Source organism: Episyrphus balteatus, chromosome 4, assembly GCF_945859705.1.
Source record: "Episyrphus balteatus chromosome 4, idEpiBalt1.1, whole genome shotgun sequence".
Classification (NCBI taxonomy): Eukaryota; Metazoa; Arthropoda; class Insecta; order Diptera; family Syrphidae; genus Episyrphus; species Episyrphus balteatus.
Window position 1 is genome coordinate 55,406,124 of NC_079137.1, and position 12,421 is coordinate 55,418,544.

At 29.5% G+C, this 12,421-nt stretch overlaps 1 protein-coding gene across 1 annotated transcript; it reads right to left on the reverse strand.

Moving 5' to 3' along the window:
* Positions 1-643: 643 nt before the first annotated feature.
* Positions 644-1,155, reverse strand: LOC129918257 (DNA-directed RNA polymerases I, II, and III subunit RPABC3). The gene has a single exon (XM_055998688.1). It carries the CDS (start codon positions 1,137-1,139, stop codon positions 687-689), a length of 453 nt encoding a protein of 150 aa, XP_055854663.1. The 5' UTR covers positions 1,140-1,155; the 3' UTR covers positions 644-686.
* Positions 1,156-12,421: the final 11,266 nt, after the last annotated feature.

Below are 12,421 nucleotides of genomic sequence, written 5' to 3' on the forward strand. Positions count from 1 at the left end.
TTTTCTACAGACATTTTTCATTTGGAACTCGGACTGATTTTTTAGGTCCCAAGATCAACTTATACACTACTCATTTAAACAATCCTAACAATCAGTTGTTCAGTAAAATGAAACTTCATCAGTAAAATTTAACTTCATCAGTAAAATTTATACCTAAAATGGATTTGTGAATCAAATTTTATATCAAATGCATTGCTTCTTTTTCAAAAAAAAAAAAATAGTTAAAATAAGCTTTCAACTTATTTCATCAATATTTTGCTTAAAATAAAAGTTTAAAGTATTCAAAAAGCTAAACAAAATTTTTACTGATAGATTTTACTGATGACTATAACTGAGCCCTTATTGGAATCTTCTCAATCCTAGACCCCCTTAAATCTTTTTTTCAGATAGACATAGCACATAGCTGAGTAAGATATCTACCAGTCTTGAGAGCTGCGCACAAGTCCAGAACGAAATCCTACAAACGAAACAACTTTGGGTTTAAAATAGAGGCGGCTATCAAAAGTAAAAATTTGTTCGAGGTTCTTATATCTTATTCTTGAACAACTTTGGACTAAAGACCATTTTAATATCACTAAATTGCAAATGGTTTCCTCTTGTTTGAAGCAAAAAAAAAAAAACTAAAAAAATAGAAACATTTTTTGTAAAAACTAGAAAACCACTTTAATATACAACCAAGCCACAAATCAAAACGCAATTTTCTTCATCAACAAATACATTTGCTGATCGACTTCGAATCCATGCAAATTATTTGCATCTCCTTGTAGTCTCATCAAAAGTCCACCAAACGACACATAAGCCGACAATCGACTTGTGGCTTCGTTGTGTGCTTCGTCTCCTTCGATTCTATAGATTTTACCAAACATTACGTATTCAAAGCTGTCGGCACGAGTGCCTTCTTGCTCGAGTGGATTGAATTCGCCAGAATCGGGGCAACCATCTTCTCGGAGTGTTGTGGCCAATACGAGACGGAATTTATCTCCCAATTCCATTGGATATAACCAAGAGTTTATGTCCAAAATGAGATCCATTTTGAAGGACTCGGATTCGCAGTGCAATCGACTAACACGATCGAATTTCTTACCTTCCGGATCCATGTCTTTTACATTGAAAATATCTTCAAAGAGAACTCCAGCCATTTTTAGTATGTATCAATATTAACTGTGAAATAAAAATGTTGATGATTTTGGGTAGATAATTATTTATTTTTCACTTACAAATGCTTATTTAAATTATAAATAAGGGAATTAAATAAATGAGGCAATCGTAAACACGCTGTCGAGAAAATTGTTAATTTTTGATGCGGTGTTTTGTATTTTTGACATTGACAGAAAATTGGGTTGTATTCACAATAGTTGTGAATAGAAAACACATTGAACTGATTTTTAAATTTTCTTACGAGAGTTCTAGATGAGCATAAACAAGAGTTATTCTAAGGCGGGGAGCACATTAGATATTAGAATTCGTCAGCGTTATCGCCAAGCGACTTTCAGGCTTGGCCACACCGAATGGTACATGCGGTAGCGGTACGGGTAGTTGTATGTGGAGATGGGTAGCTCCGGAGCCAAATAGTTTTCCATACAAAATTTCTTTAACGAAATCCTGAACGGAAAATTTCGTTTTGCTTTTCGTTTTTCAGTACGCAGTGGTCCGTTCTTTTATTGAACAAAGTTAACTATTGTTGTTATGTCTAAAAAATCGTTGTATTTGTTTTTGTTAGATTTTGTTAGAAAATTTCAACTTTGATTTAGGAACGACTAATGTTACATTTTGTTGATCTGTCAAAGAAAATTTTTTGAGAGTAATTTTATGAATGAATAAACAAGAAAGAATTAATTTGGTGCTGAAATAATTCTTTTTAATTGAATTCTAAGCAAATTGAAACAAAAATATGCATTCAATAATTTCAAATATGGAAACAAACCAGAAATTCTCTTCTCACATCACCCCCTCTCTTCCTCATTTAGTTGTGTTTGACAGATTAACATTGAAACTGAAGTCCAGGAGCTGAGTTGGAAAAAGTAACAAAATGTAACTATTTGACACTTCAACATTGGATTTAGGAACGATGTTGTGACGTCACGATGTTACATTTTGTAACTTTTTTCTCATTTAGGAACGATGAAAGCTAACTATTGTTAACAATAGTTAACATCGTCGAATAAAACAGCTCTAACGAAAAATTGGAGAGTTTTCACTCATTTCTCACTTACTTTTTTCTTTCTTCTGCATTTTTTTTTACTTCAAGAGCAGTGTTGTTTTCACTTCTACAAAATTCATTTATTTTTTGCTTTAAAAATTATTTACTATTAATTTTTCTTGATTTTAATTAATTTTGAATTTTTTTATTTTGACTAAATGACAGAATACTCGATGATATTGGATTCGTTTCAGACGAATTTGGACGCGTTTAAGACGCGTTTTGGAGGCGTTTTGAACGCGTTTTAGATGCGTTTTAGACGCGTTTTGGACGCGTTTTCAGGTGAAAAACTAAAGAGGTATTTTCTCGTTTACATGGATACAGCTGATACAGCGGTAGCTACGTCCCCTGCTTTAAGTGCATATTGTGGTAAGATTAAAAAACTACACTATTTGGTTCAAACCAAGAAAAATCTATCTGACGGCAAAATTTTGTGTAGGTTTCGTTATTACGGAAAAAACCTGCATTTTAAATGCACTTTATTTTGGAACTACCCCCCTAGGGTGTCGGCAAGAATTTCATATCTTATGCATCCTATCAAAGAACCATCAAAGAAAAAACAATTTATGTTATCATTTACTATTATTTTTTTTTCATATTATTTGTTATCTACTACACTGGTTAACAAAATTAAACTTTTATTTTGTTGTCGAAACAAAAATATACTTTTCTGAAGGTTTTTGGTGTGCTGAACTCCAATCCGAAGTAAAAAAAAAATTAATCAGCTCCCGTTTTTGAAATATTACCGTTAGAAAATGCTCTACTTCGGAGCTTATTCTTTTATATAAGGAAGTTTGGGCATATTTAGTAACGGTTTCTATAAGGAATATTTTCCATCCTTCAATACCTGTTTAAATCTTACCAATATCTGTTTAACTTCCTGAAATATCCTCAGTTGTTTGGCATATTATATCTACCATTGAAATTTTATAACGACATTATTTCCTTTATGATATATGAAGCCAAACCTACTTATGTATTTCATTTTAAGATATCTGAGGCAGTAAAAAAGATATTGAAAAGAATTAAACAGGTAATGAAAAATTGAAAACAGTTGTTATAGAAACCATTACTAAATATGCTCAAATAATTTTCCTTAAATAAAATAAATAAGGTCCGAAGTACTCAAAAAAATGTTTTTTTTTTTTTGCATTTTATAACAGAAATATTTCAAAAACGGGAGCTGAGTGGTCTTTTCTGACTTCGTATTCGAGTTCAGCACACCGAAAACCTTCAGAAAAGTATATTTTTGTTTTGGCAACAAAACCCTTGTAAACCAGTGCTTTTTCAAGTCATATAGGTTTCATTCGTACCGATGCATCGATGGAGATTTTTCAAAAACTTTTTCCAGATTTTTCAAAAACGTACATAAACAAAAGAAATGCATTGAAGTTTGAACATTATATTTAGAGTTCAGTTTGTTCAGTTTGAAAAATCGTTTAATCCTCAAAAGTAGGTAGGTACACAAAAAAAATGGAAATTTAATCTTTTAGATTTGAAATAAAATACACGACTTGGTCGCACGTACTTGATCTTATTGTGAATGTAGCTCTCATCTTAAAGCTTACTTAGAACAAAATTTGGGAAAATTATAATATAATTTATGTAATAAAGAAATTTCTCCAGTTATGTTAAAAAATATATAAAATCTGTTTTTAAAATTAATGAAACACACCATTTTAAATGATTTTGATTAGAAAACAAAGAATCTTGTATGAAAAGAAAATTTTCAAAAAAAAATATTTGAAAATCGTTAGGGTGTTTTTTTTTTAAACAATTATTTAAATATAAAAATTTTCTAAAATTTTTCAAAAAGATGTGGTATGCCATTTTGAAGAAATAATTAACTAACACTTAAAAATGAAGTTTCGATTTTTTAAATTTTTGCCAAAAATGTGTTTTTTGAAAGTTTCCTGAAATATTTATATTACAGTTACGTAAACGTTTTTAATAAAAAATTTCACTTAAATCGGGTTATTCGTGTACGAGATTTTCAGAAAATTGAAAAATAAAAAAAAAAATTGAAAAAAAGAAAAAATCTGATTAAATTATTTTTCAACTTTTTCAAAACCTAGAAGGCATACAAACGTATAGTTTTCACTGTTCACTGATAAGGGATCAATTGATGCAGTTGTTTTCATGAGTCAATTTTCTATTAAAATTCACAGTCTGGGCTAAAATAGTACCTAATTAATGAAATTAATTAAAAGACAAACTTCTTATACTCTTGTATGAGTATAAGAAGTTCGTCTTTTAATTAATTTTATTGAGACTCATACAGTTCGAGCGCGTAGTTTTTTACGTATAATTAGTTAGTAATTAATTAATGAGTTTTTTAAATTTTTTTTTCGTATTTTTTTAACTTTGAAATCGATTAGTTCAAAAACTGTAACTGGAAGTGACGTCGTTGCTTTTTAATATTTTTTTTTATTTTAATAATTTTTTTAAGAAAATTACCCCTCCCTCCTAAAGGGGGAGATAGACCCCCTCCCATAGTAAAAAATGATTGTATTAAACTCTTCTACAAAAAAAAAACTGTTATCAAATCCTGGCGCCCAAGTTATCATACTACGTGCCAAAATAACATTTTTGTTGGGTGCCTAAACGTTCGAATTTTTGTACCTGGGTTGAAATCGTAAAATTATTTTTTCTAAGCCAATTTTGAGCTGATTTTCATAAAAAATACCTCGTTTGATTTGGAAATAAAAATTATTTAAGAATTTATTTTTAAAACAGCATGTTGTTTTGAGAACATATACTTTAAATTGATGTCGAACTGGGGAAATGATGAAAAAAAACTGATTTTTTGAATTTTGACAGCTTATAAATTCTAGATGATTTATCCGATTCTATCAGAAACTATAAAAAAATTAAAAATGGGTAAAAATTTGACGAAACTAGAATTTTTCCAAAGGGTGAAGGTCCAAAAAACCGTTTGTTGCCCCTAACTCCAGGTTTTGGGAGGTGTAAGGGACTTTTTAAATACCGTTTCGTAATCAGTGCGGCTAGCTCTACAAAACGTGATAGGTCTCCGCTCGCGTATATTTTGAGTGTTACACAGTGTAATTAATAAAATTTTAGCAGCATATGGGTGGTTGGAAAATTTAGGATAAATGGTATATGAAAGGAGAAACATTAATTTCCCAAAAACAAATTGGGGGAAAAGGGGTGGGTGGGCGAAAAAATGGGGTGGGTGTCAAAAATCGTGGTTTTTTACGATTTCTGTTAAAAGTAGAAGTTTTATCGAAAAAAGTTAAATGCAAAAGTTGTAGATAGTAAAAGTGTCTACAACTTTTACTCAAACCATTTTTATACATATGACCTCAAAAATATTGAAAAAAAATACAAAAATACGGTTTTTTTTATTTTTTATTTTTATCTTTTACAAAAATTATTGGATTTTAACAAAACTTGGTTAAAAATTACTTTGTTATGTTTTCTATCTATTTTAAATTTTTTTGAGCAAAAAGTTAATTTTTAGATTTTTGACGAATTTAATTGGAAAAAATAGCCTATTTTTCAAACAAAAAAATTAGCGAAAAAATGTTTGATTTTTGAAAAGTTTGGAATGCAGTTTTTAGATTAAAGCCTTTTATTAGAGTGTGTGGCAAAACTTTACTTTTATTTTAAAAAATATTCAGAAAAATCTAGCATAGCATTAGAATAGCTCTAGCGTACAAAGTTTTTGAAACACTATTTTTGTGATGTTTTGGGATGGTAGGTAATATCTCAAAAACTTATTAGGAAAATATACTTAGATTTCTATAAAAAAAAAATTTTGACTAGTGAAATTGAACAGGGCAGAAAAAATCGAATGACTTGTTGTTAAATTTGTTAAATTTTCCCACCACTCTTATGCTGCTCATAATTTTTTCAACTTATGCCCTCTAAAAACCAGATTAGTACTGGTCCTATTTCGCAAGTAAAAATTAGCAATGCCTGTTTCTGTTTTTTTTACTACCTTTCCAGTACCATCTGGTGTTGAAATATTGATAGCACCGGCACACAAAAAAAAAAAGTGTCATGTACCAGGAACCAGACCTATCTTTCTATATGTTTTTGGACCCGCTGAATCCGAATTTCAAGTCCGTTTGGCCCTGTCACCCTCCAGTTTTGAGTAATATGCAAAAAACTAAAAAAAAGGAAGTTTTTTGACTTTTTTGGGGTCTTTTTTACACTTTTCTCAAAACTGGAGGGTGACCGGACAAAACGGACTTGAAATTCGGATTCAGCGGTCCCAAAAACATATAGAAAGATAGGTCTGGTTCCTGGTTCATACAACTTTTTTTTTTGTGTGCTAGCGCTGTCGCGACATGTCGCTGTCATCCCCGGCACACAAAAAAAAAAGTTTCATGTACCAGGAAGCAGACCTATCTTTCTATATGTTTTTGGGCACGCTAAATTCGAATTTCAAGTCCGTTTTGCCCGGTCACCCTTCAGTTTTGAGAAAAATGCAAAAAACTCCAAAAAAGTCATAAAAATTCAAACAAAATGCACTCACAGCTCAAAACTGGAGGGTGATGGGGCCAAATGGACTTCAAATTCGGATTCAGCGTGCCCAAAAACATATAGAAAGATAGGTCTGGTTCTTGGTACATGACACTTTTTTTTTTTGTGTGCCGGTGTAGTTAAAGTCAAAAGTTTGGTTTTTGATGGTCTTTAAAAAAAAATCGTAGAAGAATCTAAAAAAGAAAATTGAAGCTAAATAAATAGGTATACATATAAAATTCTCCTACTTTCTACATACTTCACCCTATTCTAGAAATCTAGACATCAAAAAATTCAAAATACCAAAATTAATCTCTTGGCGTATAATTTGTTTTGGACTTCTAACAATTTTAGATAATTTGTCATTTATTATACCTACATACATACATTTAGTAGATGATTCAAGCCTTAACTAAATACACCTCTCTCTGAAAGCCATTATTCCACTCAATACCCAAATTAATTTCTAATTACCAAAAATATTTTTTTCCATGTCTTTCACACCTATTTAAAGGCAAACCCCAAAAAACTCGAACCCTCTATAAACAAACCAAAATTTATATATATCTCCAGAACACCTTACAATTCAAAAGATAGATTTTCCATTGTTTACATTTCACAGTCGTTTTCGGTGTATATTTACACGAACATGTTTTTCACACAACATATGCACACCACTGTCATGGCAAGCCAACTCAAGCGGGTGGATAGTTTCTTCTTCCTGCTTATAGCTCGTGAACCGAGCGACCGTGTATTCTTATAGTTGAATCCAAAATTCCCTCAGGCCAAAAACTATTTCTTCCGTCCGACCGATAAACGTTCCAAAAAAAAAAAAAAAAAAAACATTTTAGAAATAAACCAGCAACACATTAATAATAGCAGAATACCTCTGTATTCCTATATACAGTGTGTTCCAAGCAAGATATAACTTTAAAATGTTTATAATTACCTGCATCCTACATCCGTATCTATACGTTAGCTGCTTCTGTTGATGAACTATATATTTATAGTTACCGATGTACTCGAGAATATATTTTAGATGAGCGCTCACCTTAATAGATAAATGGGATGATGAGTTGAGTGTTTGTTAGAAAATTCATTTTTTTTTTGTTTTTTTTTTTCAAAGAATCACAAAAAAAATATTGGTTTTTCCTTAAACACTAAACAAAAAAAAAAAAAAACAACAACAACAACACAAAGCCATTTTGAGGAAAAGCAGATTTTTGTTTTTTGTTTAAATAAAAACAAAAGAAATAAAATTACCTACAACATCCTTATAACAAAAAAAAAAAAATAAATAAAATAAAAATTCATATAAGAAAAAAAGAGAAAACCATATAAATTTTTCTCACAGTGAAAATTTTTCAAATCGAAACTGAATAAATAAATTTGAAAAATCTATTTTCATCTCATTCACATTTTTCGTTTATACAGAAGCGAGTTTTCGAACGCCCGCTGCCGTTGCCGTACCGAGTTGTGAACGTCTTGAACATTAAAGATTATTATGATGGCAATGGGTGGATGCCAAAATGACGACTTTGGATCTTAAAGAATATAGCTACTATGAAAAATTCAAAATCATGGAGTGTGGGTGCAGTGCGTCGCGGCGCGTTTAAGTGATCACACCAAAACGGCAGTTTTTGAGTCTTTTAAATTTTCAAAAACAAAAAAAAAAAAAAAAACTTAGAAAATTACACAAATGAAAAAAAATTTTAATAAAAAAGTTTAACGAAAAAAATGTTAAATTAACAATTTATTAAATAAAATAAATAAATTGAGTGATGTTTAAAGATAAAATTATTAAAAAATAAACTAAATGTAAAATTAAAAAAAAAAAAATCTTCATATTTTTTGAGAAAAAGTTTGAGTTGTGTATATTTTTCTTTTTTTTTTAATAAATTGCGGTCACCGGACTAAAAATAGGTGGGTTTCCTAAAAAAAAAGTAATAATTAAAATTAAGGTGAGTCATTCTATTTTTTTTTTTATTTTTATAAAAAATATCTCACATCGATCTTATTTTTATTTTACTAAAAATTTTGATGACAGTTGACAGGTTTTAAAAAACATTTTTAGAAAATTTTAAATAAAAGAAATATAATTTGCCGGTTTTTTATATCTTCATTATAGAGGTGATGTGGGGCGTATACGTGATATTTTTTTTATAAATACTTATAAATAATTTTTATTTATTCTCTTTCAATATGGAAACGATTAAAAATGTTTAGTCATTTGGAATTTTTCGCATACAAATATGTGTATGTATATGTCTAAAATCATTGAATAATTGTGTGTGTATTAAAAGGTTAACATTATTAAGGAATTGACCACGCCCATGAAATACTTTCTTAATACATTTAAACATTTTTTTTGTTTATTTTTTTTTTGTTGGTTTATGCCTACGTACATTTATTTACATTATTTATTAAGTATGACTTTGATTTAAGTTTAAAATTAAAGATATAAGTTGAAGTTTTTTTTTTAGTTTTATATATTTACCAGATGTTTTCAAAAATCGATTTTAATTCAAATAAATTATTGTCTTTCGCATACATAACTTTTTAGTTTAAAGTAGCGGTGGCGTTTAAAGTTTAAGATTACCAATAAGTCCATTACTCATACGCGCCCATAATTAATAATGAAACGTTCCTCAAAAGGAACAAATATTTCCCAGTGGCTATGTTCTATAGGTAAATAATAGTCTACTTACATGAAGATAACCACATTCCTTCTCTTTTTTTCGAGTGCATAGTTCAGACGCTGCTAAAAAATTCCCCTCTCCCTTATTGGTTCTGGATGATGAAGATTTCATCAAAGTACAACCATATTTTCAAAGTTTGAAACTTTTCGAGTCATCAAAAACGATTGATTATATTTATAAAATTTACAAAAAATCAACAATCAATACCTTCTCCTTTTTGGAAGTCGGTAAAAAGTACGTCTTATTTGCTTTCTACCTGGTTGACAAATTATAATTTTTAACATATTATAAAGTACAATTTTCCATAAAAAAAAAATGGGTACTTAAAATTTCAAATATAAATAAGTTAAAAGTTAAAAAATACATTTTTCAAAAGCACTCTATAAGGATTACCGCTGTACAGTAAATAACTAGTTTGCAGTGTCTTTTTTAAACACATCGTGGAAAAATGTAGCTCTAAACTAAAAATGATTTTTTCTGGATACTCCTTAGTCCTTAAGATCGGGCGTTTTCCCATAAAGCTGAGAGTAATTTTACTTTTCTTTTAGGTTGCACAAGGAGCACAAATTCTCCTAGAGAAACTATCTTAGACAGTCTGTGATTTTTCAATATTAATATAATTTTTAATACATAACCGACATGCAGTTTTAAAGTTTGTTAAACTGCTTCGCTTCCCAGACTTGGGCTTGATAGAATAAAATTGATGCAGAAACAGTTCTGAAGTCTGAACTTGATGACTTTTGAAGAAGAAAACTGGGGTCGAATCACGGCACACGATTACGATCATACGTTAACGTTTTGACTATTGCTTTTTCTATTTAATCAGTAGAAAAAGATAGGGACACATAGCAACCATACGTTAAAAAAATCATGCTTTCCTTGATCTTAAAGTACAGAATTTTCATCGCTACTCCCCTAAAACATCATGCGGTAACATAATTCAGCAAATATTAGTATGTCCTTTGTAATCAATAATTTCAGATTTCTCCATTATTCGCAGCTCTTTACTTGTTTCTTCTGAAAAAAAAAAAAAAAAAAAAATACAAATTATATCAACAGATATACAATACAGACGAGATTTAGAGCCAATTGTTCACTAGCCCGATTAACCCCTGTTAATTTTTTTTCTATATTGACATTTATTCTTCTGATAGTCTAACTGACAAATGAAAAATCAGGACTTAAAAGTTTAAATAGCTTTTTAACGTGCTATTGACCTTAGTTCTTATCTGGCTACAGCTGATATGTATGCATTAATGTTTATCCGTTCCTCCATAGCTTCTAAATTATTTATTTTTATACAACGAGTAAGATGTTGAAAGGGTCTTGCTTGTACGTTGGTAATATGTTATGTGACGCCAACTTAAAAAAAATATGCAACCTTCGAGTGGCATAAGAAACGAACTAGTTTTTGAAGTGAAAACTTCTTTAGTATCGTAGTGATTTGAAACAAGATGAAACGAAAACGCGACACGACTTGAACTTGTTTTGTTTTAGTAGATAGATGAATGAAATTTGTACTGTAGATAGGTAATCAAATAAATTATAATTGTACAAAATTTCAAATAAATTCATATTCAAAATTCGGAGATAACGGTAAAAAGATGTTCTTTTCCAACACACGTTGTATCTTTTGATCTAGTGCACATAAATTTGATTTAAGTTTAACACGCATGCTGATAACATAACCTTTTATTTGATGTATCACACATAACGTTACGTGCCCTACAAGTTACACAATCTTAAATTGAAAAAAATTTAAAAATACCTCAAAACACCTCTGGAGATCTGTTGGCGATGACCAGCTACCAGTGTAGGAAGTACCGTAATCTCAGTCTGGAAATTCGACATGGTTGACTTTAAAAAATTCTAACTTCTCTTGTAGACATCTTTGAAATAAGATTTATGCATCATTATACAAGGTGAAACAATAAGCTTTCACATGGTATAAAATTTTTTACAGGTTGTCAAAAAAAAAAAAATTGATTTAATAGCATGAGAACATAAAAATACATGTTTTTTTGCTTTTTGGATGAAATTTCATCGAGTTCAAAAAATGCTAACTCTTTTTGTAGATGTCTCATAGACCTGATCGATATATGTATATATTTTGAGCTTGGACAATAAGCTTTCAGATGGTATAAAATTTTTTACAGGTTGTTAGGAAAAAAATGCATTTAATAGCGTGAGAAGACAAAAATAAGTTTTTTTTTTTCGCTTTTTTTCATGGAAATTGATCGAGTTCAAAAAATTCTAGCTCTTTTTGTAGATATATCGTAGACTATATATATTTTCAGCTTAGACAATAAGCTTTCAGATGATAAAAAATTTATATAGGCTGTCATATAAAAAACATGGATTTGAAGGTGATAGAATAAAAATAGGAAGATTTTTTCTATTTTTTTTTTTTTTTTTGCAAGAAAAATGATTTTTTAAGGTTTCACTTCTACCACGTGTGAATTGCACACATGATTTTTTTTTTATTTGTTAATCTGCAACGAAATTATAATAAAAAAAAAAAATTACCTAATAAAAAAATAAGTCACTATTGGAACCATTTTTGCCATAATTACCTACCTATACCTTATAAATATAATTTTGTCAATTTCCGCGATTTTGTCAATTTTTTAAATAATTCCTAGGTTTACAATTTTTGTACACTGACTTTATTTATTTTTCTGATAGTGTAACTGATAAATGTGCCCTTGATTATGAAAGTGGACTAAGTAACTTATTGCATTGGTTAAAGAAAAACACATAATAATTTTCTTATAACGATTTAATTGTATTTTTTTTATGAAATCACTAAAGGATCAATAAAGAAATTTATTTACTGCAGTTCTGCTTTCAAATAAAATTTGATGGCATTTTTAGGAGTTATAGGCACAAATATGCCCATAATTAAAAAGTGGACCTAGTCACTGCTAAAAAAACAATGAAAACCAGCATAAAACTGTTTATAATTTTAGGGTTAAACATTCATTTGACAGTGATATTGAAGTAAATAGACTTTTTTATTACTCCCTTAATTGTT

What these genes read in the sequence shown, in the direction of transcription:
- LOC129918257 (XM_055998688.1), bottom strand. Translation starts at nt 1,139, where the DNA reads ATGGCTGGAGTTCTCTTTGAAGATATTTTCAATGTAAAAGACATGGAT.